Source organism: Somniosus microcephalus, chromosome 6 (genome assembly GCF_052327205.1).
Source record: "Somniosus microcephalus isolate GS21.2 chromosome 6, FLI_Smic_1.0, whole genome shotgun sequence".
In the NCBI taxonomy this organism is placed as follows: domain Eukaryota; kingdom Metazoa; phylum Chordata; class Chondrichthyes; order Squaliformes; family Somniosidae; genus Somniosus; species Somniosus microcephalus.
In genome coordinates this window covers 142,305,540-142,318,618 of record NC_140992.1, presented here as the reverse complement: position 1 = coordinate 142,318,618, position 13,079 = coordinate 142,305,540, and the positions used below count along the sequence as shown (strand labels likewise).

The 13,079-nt window shown below is 43.7% G+C and overlaps 1 protein-coding gene across 1 annotated transcript in view; it reads right to left on the bottom strand.

Annotated features, from left to right (window-relative positions):
* The window catches only part of LOC147116110 (solute carrier organic anion transporter family member 2A1-like), a 380,850-nt gene that overhangs the window by 193,680 nt on the left and 174,091 nt on the right, over positions 1-13,079 (bottom strand). Inside the window, exon 4 of the mRNA XM_085990861.1 lies at positions 5,755-5,979. Within this exon, the coding sequence (XP_085846987.1) occupies positions 5,755-5,979 (225 nt within the window). The remainder of the gene's footprint in view (positions 1-5,754; positions 5,980-13,079) is intronic.

Here is a 13,079-nt window from a genome sequence, read left to right as displayed (position 1 = left end):
GGGGCCTGGTCCAGCTGCCGGCGCACAGTGGTTGCGTATCCCAGGGGCGCAGTTAGTTTGATGCATCCCCTGGGATCACGTGGGCCATGGGGAGCCAATCGGAGCAGGGAATGCTCCATTCATAATCTGACAGGAAGTGCTGTCAAGACTTATAAATACTACGGCCCCAAAACAACACTGAATCTTCAAATAATTTTTTTTCAATCACATTTTTTAAATAAACTATAAATTACATGAAATAACTATTTTAAGCAATAATTTAAATTTTTGAAAAAAATAATTTTATTTTCTAACGGGGCTAAAAATAAACTTACCTTGCTTTAAAGTATTTAAAAATCATAAACCTGTGGAAAAAATATTTTAATTTTAATGAATTCACCACTTACCACTTACATCTAAAGATGTGCAGGTTAGGTTGATTGGCTATGATAAAATTGACCCTTAGTGTTAGGGGGATTAAATACGTGGGGTTACAGGGATAGGGTGGGATATGTGTTGGTGTAGGGGTTACGGGGATCAGGTGGGATATGTGTCGGTGCAGGCTCGATGGGCCGAAATGGCCTCTATCTGCACTGTGGGGTTTCTGTGATTCTGTGATTCTGTGACATCTCTATCTTCTGCAGGCTTACGTTCCCGGGAAAACCTGTAAAAAAAAATGAAGTTCGATGCGCACGCGCGGCCTCTACTGTGCACGTGTTCAACCTCTTAACCCCTCCTTTCAGGGGAACGGAAGTGCCGGTTTCCCACGCATGCGCAGTGCATGCAGGAAACCGGCACCTCCATTGGGCCTATGGGTGAGTACCCCGTGCGTACTCACCCGTGGAGACCCGAAGTTCTGGGCCAATAGACTAATGAATAAGGTCAGAGCATGCAGTGTCAAGGGACAAGTAGCAGAATGGATAACTAGCTGGCTTCAAGACAGAAAGCAGAGAGTAGGAGTAAAGGGTAGCCATTCAAAGTGGCAGGAGGTGGGGAGTGGGATCCCACAAGGATCAGTGCTGGGACCACTGTTCACAATTTATAGTAACGACTTAGACTTTTGAATCAAAAACACAATTTCTATATTTGTGGACGACAACAAATTGTGTGTTGGCGGGGGGCGGGGGGGAGCGAGTCAACAGTGAAGAGGATTGCAACAAATTACAAGTAGACATTAATAAACTTGCAGAACGGCCATATAATTGGGAAATAAATTTCAACACATGTGAGGTATTATATTTTGGTAAGAAGAATAAGGAGGTCACATATTACTTGGAAAGTAAGAATCCAAATGGGGTAGAGGAGCAAAGAGATCTTGGTGTACAAATACACAAATCACTAAAAGTAGCAACGCAGGTTAATAAAGCCATTAAAAAAGCAAACATTGCACTAGGGCTTATTTCTAGAGGGGATAGAAGTGAAAAGGAGAGAAGTTATGCTAAACCTGTATCCATATTGTTGCAGTTGATACTTTCACTTGCCTGTAGATATGACTTCAAAACTGCTCTGATCCTACCTGCTAAACACAAACCATTTGTAAACCCTAGGGGCCTGTGGGTAGCAACTTAATCTCTGCCACCACTGGGATATCATATCGACAGCCACAGCTCCCAGCATTACTTTACACAGAATTAAACCACTGATAGCTGCCTCAACGCTGTGGGGTATTTTCATATTATTTAACAAGCCAAGCTTTCATAGAACGAGTTTACAAAGATTGTGACCAAATGTCTCTGCCTTGGTTTCAGCAACCTAGGATGCATTCCATTCAGACAACGTTTAAGCCACTGATTAGATGGAATCACAAACTAATATAGATTATTGCAGATAACAGCAGATGCATGACTCCACTGAGAGGCCACTTCAAATCTCACTGAAAATCAAACCTGACAGATTTAGCTGAAGATATTGACGTGAAATCTGATTCTGGCACACAAGGAATGTTCTATTTTACTTCACGGAAGTGCACACATCAGATTGTATATTTACACAACAAACCCACACACGCTGGTGACAGGAATGCTTAAGAGCCAGATAAGCTCCCATATATCCACATCGACAAACAAGCACAAAAGGCTGTGTGACCCCAACTAAAGGCTATGCACAAATAAAATCTAGAACAAGAGGGCATAATTTTAAGTTTGGAGCTAGGCCATTCAGGAGTGAAATCATGAAGCACTTTTCACAAGTAGGATGGTGGAAATCTGAAACTCTCTTCCCAAAAGTCTATGGATGTTGGGGGTCAATTGAAATTTTTAAGAATGAGATTGATAGATTTTTGTTGGGTAAGAGTATCACGGGATATGGAGAAACGGCGGGTAAATGGAGTTGAGGTACAGATCAGCCATGATCTGACTGACTGGTGGAACAGGCTCGAGGGCTGAATGGTCTATTCCTATTCCTATGCAACAGACTTGAGGGATTGAATGATTGCCTCCTGTTCCTATGTAACAGACTCGAGGGGCTGAGTGGCCTCCTCCTGTTTCTATGTAATAGGCTTGAGGGGTTGAATGGCCTCCATCTGTTCCTATGAAAACTAAGTTCCACGAGTTTGTTCATCAGCTGAAGCCCAGATCCTCTCCCATACATCAAATCATGGGCGACTTTAATCTACATATAGATTGGCCAAACCAAATCAACAATAATACTGTGGAGGATGAATTCCTGGAGTGTGTACGAGATGGATTTTTAGACCAGTACGTTGAGGAGCCAACTAGGGAACAGGCTATCCTAGATTGGGTATTGTGCAATGAGAAGGGGTTAATTAATAATCTTGTTGTGTGGGATCCTTTAGGGAAGAGTGATTATAACATGATAGAATTCTTCATTAAGATGGAAAGTGAAGAAATCCAATCCGAAACTAGGGTCATAAATCTAAACAAAGGAAACTATGAAGGTATAAGGAGTGTGTTGGCTATGATAGATTGGGGAGCTTCATTAAAAGGCATGACGGTGGATAGGCAATGGCTAACATTTAAGGAATGAATGCATGAATTGCAACAGTTATACATTCCTTTCTGGCACAAAAACACAAAAGGAAAAGTGGCCCAACCATGGCTAACAAAAGAAATTAAGGATAGTATTAGATCCAAAGAGGAGTCATATAAAGTTGCCAGAAAAAGTAGCAAGCTTGAGGACTGGGAGCAGTTTAGAGTTCAGCAAAAAAGGACCAAGAGATTGATTAAGAGGGGAAAAATAGAGTATGAGAGTAAACTTGCAAAGAACATAAAAGCAGACTGTAAAAGCTTCTACAAGTATGTAAAAAGAAAAAGATTAGTGAAGACAAATGTAGGTCTCTTACAGTCAGAAACAGGACAATTTATAATGGGGAACAAGGAAATGGCTGAGCAATTAAACAAATACGTTGGTTCTGTCTTCACGGAAGAGGACACAAATAACTTCCCAGAAATGCTATGGAACCAAGGGTCTAGTGAGAAGGAGGAATTGAAGGAAATTAGTATTAGTAAAAAAATAGTGCTGGAGAAATTAATGGGACTGAAAGCCGATAAATCCTCAGGGCCTGATAATCTGCATCCCAGAGTACTAAAAGAGGTAGCCATAGAAATAGTGGATTCATTGGTTGTCATCTTCCAAAATTCTATAGATTATGGAACAGTTCCTTCAGATTGGAGGATGGCAAATGTAACCCTAACCCCACTATTTAAAAAAGGAGGGAGAGACAACAGGGAACTACAGACTGGTTAGTCTAACATCAGTAGTAGGGAAAATGCTAGAGTCTATTATAAACAGGACACTTAGAAAATATCAACGGGATTAGACAAAGTCAACATAGATTTATGAAAGGAAAATCGTGTTTGACAAAACTATGGGAGTTTTTTGAGGATAGAATAGATAAGGGAGAACCAGTGGATGTAGTGTATTTGGATTTTCAGAAGGCCTTTGATAAAGTCCCACATAAGAGTTTAGTGTGTAAAATTAAAGCACATGGGATTGGGGGTAATATACTGGCATGGATTGAAAATTGGTTAACAGAGAGTAGGAATAAATGGGTCTTTTTCAGGGTGGCAGGCAGTGACTAGTGGGGTACCGCAGGAATCAATGCTTGGGCCCCAGCAATTCACAATATATATCAATGATTTTGATATATATTGTGAATGAGGGAACCAAATGTAATATTTCCAAGTTTGCTGACGACACGAAACTAGGTGGGATTATGAGTTCTGAGGAGGATGCAAAGAGGCTTCAAGGTGATTTAGACAAGTTGATTGAGTGGGCAAATACATGGCAGATGCAGTATAATGTGGATAAATGTGAAGTTATCCACTTTGGTAGGAAGATCAGAAAGGCAGAGCATTATTTAAATGGTGATAGATTGAGAAATGTTGATGTACAGAGGGACCTGGGTGTCCTTGTACACCAGTCACTGAAAGCAAACATGCAGGTGCAGCAAACAGTTAGGAAGGCAAATGGTATGCTGGCCTTCATTGCAAGAGGATTTGAGTACTACAGTTATACAGGGCCTTGGTGAGATCACACCTGGAGTACTGTGTGCAGTTTTGGTCACCTTACCTAAGAAAGGATATACTTGCCATAGAGGGAGTGCAGCCAAGGTTCACCAGTCTGATTCCTGGGATGGCAGAACTGTCGCATGAGGAGAGATTGGGTCGACTAGGCCTGTATTCTCTAGAGTTTAGAAGAATGAGAGGGGATCTCATTGAAACGTATACAATTCTGACAGGGCTAGACAGACTGGATACAGGGAGGATGTTTCCCCTGGCTGGGGGCTCTAGAACGAGGGGTCACAGTCTCAGGATACGGGGTAGGACATTTAGGACTGAGGTAAGGAGAAATTTCTTCACTCAGAGGGTGGTGAACCTGTGGAATTCTCTAACACAGAAGGCTGTGCAGGCCAAGTCACTGAATATATTTAAGAAGTAGATAGATTTCTAGACACAAAAGGCATCAAGGGGTATGGGGAGAGAGCGGGAATATGGTATTGAGATAGAGGATCAGCCATGATCATATTGAACGGCAGAGCAGGCTCGAAGGGTCGAATGGCCTGTTCCTACTCCTGCTCCTATTTTTCTATGTTTCTATGTTCCTAAGTTATTGTTAAAGAGTTTAGAAAAGTCTTTTCCACATAGAATTGCTTTGAAATTACAACACAGAAACAGGCCGTTCGGCCCAACCAGTCCATGTTGGTGTTTATGCTCCACACAAGCAGTATCCTAATCCCAAGTACCCGTCCTGTTCCCATATCCCTTCATTGCCCTGTCCTTCACTGGTCTAAGCTATTCTTTAGCTTCTTTTGATGGGAACTAGTTCTTTTGACTTTGTGGTTTAGTGCTGCACGATAGAGGAGCCTGAAAGATGTGAGGCTAATTTGGATTGGGAAATTTCGAAGAATTCACCACTCTCTATGTCATACAGGTTGCAAACTTCTGCGGCCTAGATTAGTTTGTGTTTCACATTTTCACCGAGTGTGAGAGGTTGTTTTATTTAATGTCCCTGATTAAATAAAACAAGCAAGGGATCTTATAAACCCCAATGTTTCAGATCGGGGCAGTCGATTCAGAGAGGAGAGGCATAGGTTTGTGATAAGTGCATTTGTGTCTTTGTGAACCTGTGTAGGAGATGCACTGCCTTTAGTTGACTGGCTTGAATTGATGTTGAGAACACGGGGAGATGATACAAGTGCTGACTACCCTGAGACAAGGGGCACTCAATCACAAGGTATATAATATGGTTGCATTTAGGAGTAATGTACAAATCTATTTTCAAAGATTTATCAGGATAATGTATTTTGAAACTCACCTATATAGAGTGGAGAATTAGATGGTTCAGCAAAATCATCCACATACGAAATGCCAAAGGGTTGAATGGGAACTGTCCCGATGCCTGCCATTAACTGGGCAATGACAATTGTTACCCACACGCTGCTCATCTCATTGACTTTAATGTCCGACTTGGCACAATATTCGAGCCTGTGCGTCTGGTTTACTGGCTGACAGGTGCCTGAGCTGGGATGGCTTGCATTCCCTGCAAGAAAAACAGATCATTTATTTCCACGGATTCTATTTCGCTATTTTTAAAGTTTTCTGTTGTTTTATGATTGATACAGAAACTGGGATGGGTTTTGGTACTCCTGGTGCAGGCCGTTGTGCAGGAGGAGGCCTATCAATCTCCCTCTGCACAATTCCATGGAGTTTCCCCCTGGCAGACTTCTCTGAGACCGATGGCTTATGGTGTCAGCTCTGGCCGGGCAGCAACATAAATCCACCCTTAACAGAGTGAGAAGTGGAGGACGGGAGCCAGGAACTGTTCGACATTCCATTCAGCTTCATCGGGCTGAGAGTGACTCCAGTCAAGAGTGGGGTTGAAGCCAAGCTCTATGTGTTTAACAGCCTCGAAGTCATGAAGATTTCAAGTTCAAGTACTGTAACTTTTTGTCATTACAACCTGCTTATCAGAAGCTTAATCATTTTCCATCTAGCTTGTTTGATTAAGTCCAACATGACAGTGATGTGCTTCATTTTGAAAGGAGGGGTGCAAGGGAAATGATACACTATCTGTGCTCCCCCACTTGAATTGTGCCACTTGCTGACTTATGAATGTTCAGTCATTGAGAGGTCCACAGGGCAAAGGGCCTGCTGTCCTGGCTCTGCACATGCAGCTGAATGAACTACAACAGGGGAAACCAAAGTCAAACACAGACAAACAGATGAAAGGTGATTTTGTTTTTCTGTGGTACACAGACGAGCAGTGGATATTGCAATGGCGCCACCTGCCCGATCACAGCAACAAGAGACCTGGACCACCTTGGTGGCCAGTCTCATTAGAACACAACTGGCAAGCTGTGAGCACTGAAGGGACGCACCGAGGCAGTGGGCTGGTCAGGGAGGGTGGGAGATCGGTCTAAAAGTGCTCCACGGTGGGGGATTGGTAGTGGGCTTGTCTGCACATTGGTCCAAGGAAATCATTTTGAGATCCTACGATGCGTGTCGGACCTGGATTCAAACATTTAAATAAGGCTTCTGCCTGTTTTGGGATTATCTGGTCATTATCCCATTGCTGTTTGTGGGAGCTTGCTGTGCACAAATTGGCTGTCACATTCCCTACATTACAACAGTGACTACATTTCAAAAGTACTTTACTGGCTGTTAAGCCAGGGTCCATGTTGGAAAAGGGTTGAGGTCCTATAGGCAGTGTTTCAGGAGCTAGGAAAAAGATTAAAGAACAGGAGCTCAAAGGTGGTAATCTCTGGATTACTCCCAGTGCCACGTGCTAGTGAGTACAGAAACTGGAAGATAGTGCAGGTGAATGCCTGTCTGAAGAAGTGGTGTAGGAGGGAGGTTTTCAGATTCCTGGGGCATTGGGGCTAGTTCTGCAGCAGGAGGGATCTGTACAACCCGAATGGGTTGCACCGGAACAGGGCTGGGACCAATGTCCTTGCGGGGAGGTTACCTAGTGCTGTGGGGGAACATTTAAACTAATTTGGCAAGGGAAGGGGAACCAGGACATCGCAGCAGAGAGAAGAGACAAGGTGCATAGAAAACTAGAAGGGACAAACAGCAACAGAACAAAGAACAGTGTAGAAAGAGCAGGTATTACATGGAGGAAAAAGGAAAGCCGACCAGCATGGTGTTGGAACGCATGTCTGATAATGTGAGAAGTGTTACAAATAAGGTTGACAAGCTACAGGCGCAAGTTGTCACATGGGGTTATGATGTAATGGCTATATGGGGGCCTGTCTTAAACATGGGCAGGAGTAGGGACAAAACATTCCTAGCTGCAGAGGGTCGATATACTAGAGGGTTCAAAAAACAAATTTATATGGTTAGAGTTAAGGAACAGAAAATGAGCTGTTACATTGCTGTGTGTTTACCACAGACTCCCAAATAGTGAGAAGGCGATAGAGGAGCAAATCTGTAGGCAAATTTCAGAGAAATGTAAAAATAATAAAGCAGTAATAGTAGGGGACTTCAATTACCCTAATATAGTCTGGGGGGAAACAGAGTAAAGGGCAAGGAGAGTGAAGAATTCTTAAAATGTGTAAAGCAGAACTTCCTTAATCAGTATGTTTCTAGCTCAATGAGGAAGCAGTGTTGCATCTAGTTATGGGGAATAAAGTAGGGCAAGTGGAGTGTGTTGCAGTGGGAGAATATCTGGGTAATAGTGATCATAATATAATTAGGTTTAAAGTAGTTATGAAAAGGGACAAAGAAAAATCAAAAGTGAAAATACCCAACTGGAAGAGAGCCAATTTCAATGATTTGAGAAGGGATCTAGTACAGGTGGACTGGAAACACAGATTGGCCAGGAAAACAGTAAATAAGCAATGGCAGGTCCTCAAGTTGGGGATAGTTCAGGTAGAGACCAAGCATATTCCCATAAGGAGGAAAGATGGGGCATCCAAAGCTAGAGCTCCCTAGTTTGACAAAGGAAATAGAGGTTAAAATAAAACAGAAAAAGATTTATGACAAATACAGTACCAGGTATAGAATACAATCAAAAACCTGGCAAAATATAGAGAGTGCAGGAGAAAATTGAAAAAGGATTTAAGAAGGCCAAAGAGAATTTATGAAAAAAGATTAGCAGGTAACATAAAAAGGAAAAACAAAAATATTATAAAGAATAGTTAAAGGAATGATGGGGCCAATTAGGAACAAGAAAGGAAATCTTCTTGTAGAGGCAGAGGGCATGACTGAGGTACTGAATGAGTACTTTGCATCTGTCTTCACAAAAGAAGAAGGTGAAGTTAATGTTTTAGTAGAGGAGCAGGGAGTAGAGATGATGGATAGAATAAAAATAAATAGAAAGGAGGTACTAGATATGTTGGCATCACTCAAAGTTAACAAGTCACCTGGTCCAGATGGGGTGCATTGTAGGTTGCTGAGGGAAGCTAGGATGGAGATACAAGAAGCTCTGACCACAATCTTTCAATCCTCCTTGGATATTGGAGTGGTGCCAGAGGACTGGAGGTTTGTAAATGTTACACCACTATTCAAAAAAGGGGAGAGGGATAAACCTGGAAACTACAGGCCAATCAAGTACAAAATTAATTCTCACTTGGAGAAGCATGGGTTAATAAGGGACAGCCAGCACGGATTTGTTAAAGGCAAATTGTGTCTGACTAACCTGATTGAGTTCTTTGACGAAGTAACAAAGAGCGTTCATGAAGGTAGTGTAGTAGATGTATATATGGACTTTCAAAAGACATCTGATAAATTACCGCATAACAAAGAATCATAGAAACTTACAGCACAGAAAGAGGCCGTTCGCCCTGTCAAATCTGTTCAGTCCCACACCCTCGCTTTTTGTCCGTCACCCTGTAAGTTCCTCATCCTCAAGTACCTGTCCAACTCCCTTTTAAAATTATTTAAGGAATCAGCTTCCACCACCTTTTCAGGCAGAGCATTCCAGATCCCGACAACTCTCTGAGTGAAAAAAATTCTCCTCATCTTCCCTCTAGATCGTTCTCCAATGATTTTGAATCTATAACCTCTGGTTATTGACCCACTCGCCAGAGGGAATAGTTTTTCTCTCTCTACTCTATCAAAACCTCTCATCATCTTGAAAACCTCTATTAGGTCACCTCTTAACCTTCACTGCTCTAAGGAGAACAGTCCTAACTTTTCCAACCTCTCCTCATAACTGAAGTCCCTCATCCCTGGTAACATCCTGGTAAACCTCCTGTACTCTTTCTAAGGCCTTTGCATCTTTCCTGAAGTGTGGGGCCCAGAATTGTCCACAATACTCCAGCTGAGGCCTAACCAGTGATTTATAAAGTTCTAGCATGATCTCTTTGCTTTTATATTCTATTCCTCTATTTATAAACACAAGTAACCCATATGATTTTTTAACCACCTTATCAACTTGTCCTGCCACCTTTAAGGATTTGTGTAAATGGACACCAAGGTCTCTGCTCATCGACACTTTTCAAAATCGTGCCATTTATAGTTCACTGTCTTTCCATATTAGTCCTCCCAAAATGCATCACACTTCTCCACATTGAACTCCATCTGCCATGCTTCTGCCCATTTCACCATCCTGTCTATGTCACCCTGAAGTCTATAACTATTCTCATCACTATCTACTACCTTGCAAAGTTTAGTATCATCTGCAAACTTGATAATGCTGCTCCCTACACTCAAGTCTAGGTTGTTTATAAAAATTAAAAAAAGTAATGGACCCAAAACTGACCCTTGAGGAACACCACTGCAAACCACACCCTAGTCTGAAAAACATCCATCCACCACTACCCTTTGCTTCCTGTCACTGAGCCAATTTCATATCCAAACCACCATTTTCCCCTTAATTCCATGGGCTTCCATCTTCTTAAAAAGCCTCCTATGTGGCACTTTGTCAAATGCCTTCCTAACATCCATATATACAGCATCTACTGCATTACCTTGATCAACCTTCTCTGTTACCTCATCAAAGAATTCAATCAAGTTAGTCAGACACGATTTGCTTTTAACAAATCCATGTTGACTCTCCTTGATTAACCCATGCCTTTCCAAATGAAAGTTTATTTTGTCCCTGATAATGGTTTCCAATAGTTTCCCCACCGCCGATGTTAGGCCGACTGGCCTGTAGTTTCCTGGTTTATCCCTCTCCCCTTTCTTGAACAGTGGTATAACATTAGCAACCCTCTACTCCTCCGGCACTACACCTGTATCCAATGAGGATTGAAAGACTCTGACCGATGTCTCTGCTATTTCTACCTTTGCTTCTTTCAGCAACGTAGGATGCATTCCACCTGGACCAGGTGACTGAACAACATTCAGTAATGCTAATCTTTTTAGTGCATCTCTCTATCTGTAGTGTATGCATCCGTCTACCTTTAAGAAAATCATTGTATGTAACCGTTCACCTTTAAGGGAACTATTTTAGGTGTGGCACTACTTTGTTGGTTTCTGTATACTGTAATACCGACGGTGACCACACCGGTATATAAGTGCTGTGTCAGGATTTATTTGGGAGATTCGCCCTGACCTTCGAATAGTAAAGTCCTGTTTTAAGTTACTCTGGTAGTCTGTGTATTAATTAACTAAACAACCCACAGACTTTACAGTGGCGACGAGTCCGATCATACCCTACGGCAACAATACTTCCGAAGCAGTTAACGAGCGTCGAGAAGAGGCAACCGCCCTCGTCATTCTGCTGGGAGAAAACTCGAGTCTGCAGAGCTGGAAAGGAGGAAGAATTCAGAGACAAAGACTTCCATCAGCAACAGGCACTGACTGTCCCTTCTGCCACGGTGAGGAGTGAGCCGATCAGCACGAGAAGCAAGCCGGCCACGGTGACTGTGAGTAAGGGAAAAGTAAAAAGAATAACCGGAGGATAAGGGCGGTGCACTCGACCACGGTCGAGGGGGAAAGGAGCCGGACAGAAGTCGGGCCCAGAGGCACTGAGACTGGGGCAGCGTGGAGCAAGGAAGCCGCGGTATAGACAGGCTGGGGACGCAACGGCGTCGTGAGACAGCTAGACCGCGACCGGCGAAAAAGGCCGGGCAGCGACCGAAGCCACGAAGCGCTGCGACCGGGAGCGTAGGCGCGGGAAGATATAAAAACTCAGCCGCAGCCGGGGAGGGAAGCACCGGACTGCGAGAGGGCTGGGAGGCGCGATTGGGAGCCGAGCGAACGGGAGAGGCAGAGCCGACCAAGGGAGACTGAGCGAGAGCCAGTCCAGCGGCTGAAACTGTTCGCCGTCAACGGGGTGTACCCAGCGCCGGTTGCCCTGCCGAGAAAAGGGAAAGCACTGAAGCCGACGCGCAGGCTGTGAACCTGAAAGCCAGCGGCCGTCGCCCGTGGGGAAAGTGTACCCCTCCCGCTAGGGAAGAAACGCAGGAAGCCGCCATTAGGCGGGGAAGAAGACAGAAGCGGGAAACCGCCATTGAAGTGGGCGGGGAGAGAAGATAAGCGCGGGAAACCGCCATTTTCGCGGGAACCGCCATCTTGGAAAAAATAAATAAATAAAAGAAAATTTAAAGAAATAATTCGTGGTGTTATCAGGAAGAGAGGAAGATGCCTAAGCGTGGTAACATCAACGATTTTAATTCCGAGGTAGAAGACTGGGCCACGTATGTGGAACGCATTGAGATCTATTGTGAGGCCAATAAAATAGAAGAAGATGACAAAGCTATAACCTTGCTAAACTCGATGGGCGCGAAGACATACGGGCTCTTGAAGCATCTACTAGCACCAGCTAAACCGGCGGATCAGACTTTCGATGATATTGTGACTGTTCTGAAGGATCACTTGAACCCCACACCGTTGATGTTGGCGGAACGATTCAAATTCTATGCGAGAACGCAAAGGAAAGACGAAAGCAACGCAGAATACTTGGTCGAACTGCGTAGACTAGCGAAACACTGCCAGTTTGGAGGGAATCTGACAGAGGCATTGCGAGACAAGTTCGTGTGCGGGTTGTCAAAGGAAGGAATGCAAAAGCAACTACTCGAAGAGAACGACCTTACACTTGACAGGGCTGTCCTTATTGCAGCATCGCACAAAGCCGCAGCAAAGGGAACTGCAGAAATGCAGCTAAAGGCAGCGGCACTCAGTGTGGATCAAATTACCTCGAGTACAACAAAATGCTATCGTTGTGGGAAGAAAACACACGACCAGAACCAATGCTGGTTTAAGAACCAAGAATGTAGGAAATGTGGCAAACTGGGTCACATAGCTAAGGTATGCCGGTCAGGGAAGAAGTCCAACAACCAAAGGAAGCCATCACAGGAAAAGTACAACAAGGTACACAAGGTGGCTGAGAAGAGTTCAGACGAACAGAATTCAGACTCAGACCCAAATGGCCAGGAGCTGGGCAGTCTGAGAATTCACAATGTGAGTAAGAAAGCTGACCTACAAACTATCTGGGTCATGCTAAAAATAGCTGGAGTCCAAGTGAAAATGGAGTTGGACACTGGATCAGCTCTATCAGTCATAAATCGAAGGGATTACCACCGGCTATTCTCACATATACCCTTAAGAGATACCAAGTTCGTATTGCAGACATACACGGGGCATAAAGTATACCCCATGGGGAAGATAAGAGTCAAGGTGAGAGATGGGGGTAAAGAACACCCAAGAATGAACTTATACGTACTACCTGAGGGAGGACCACCACTTCTGGGA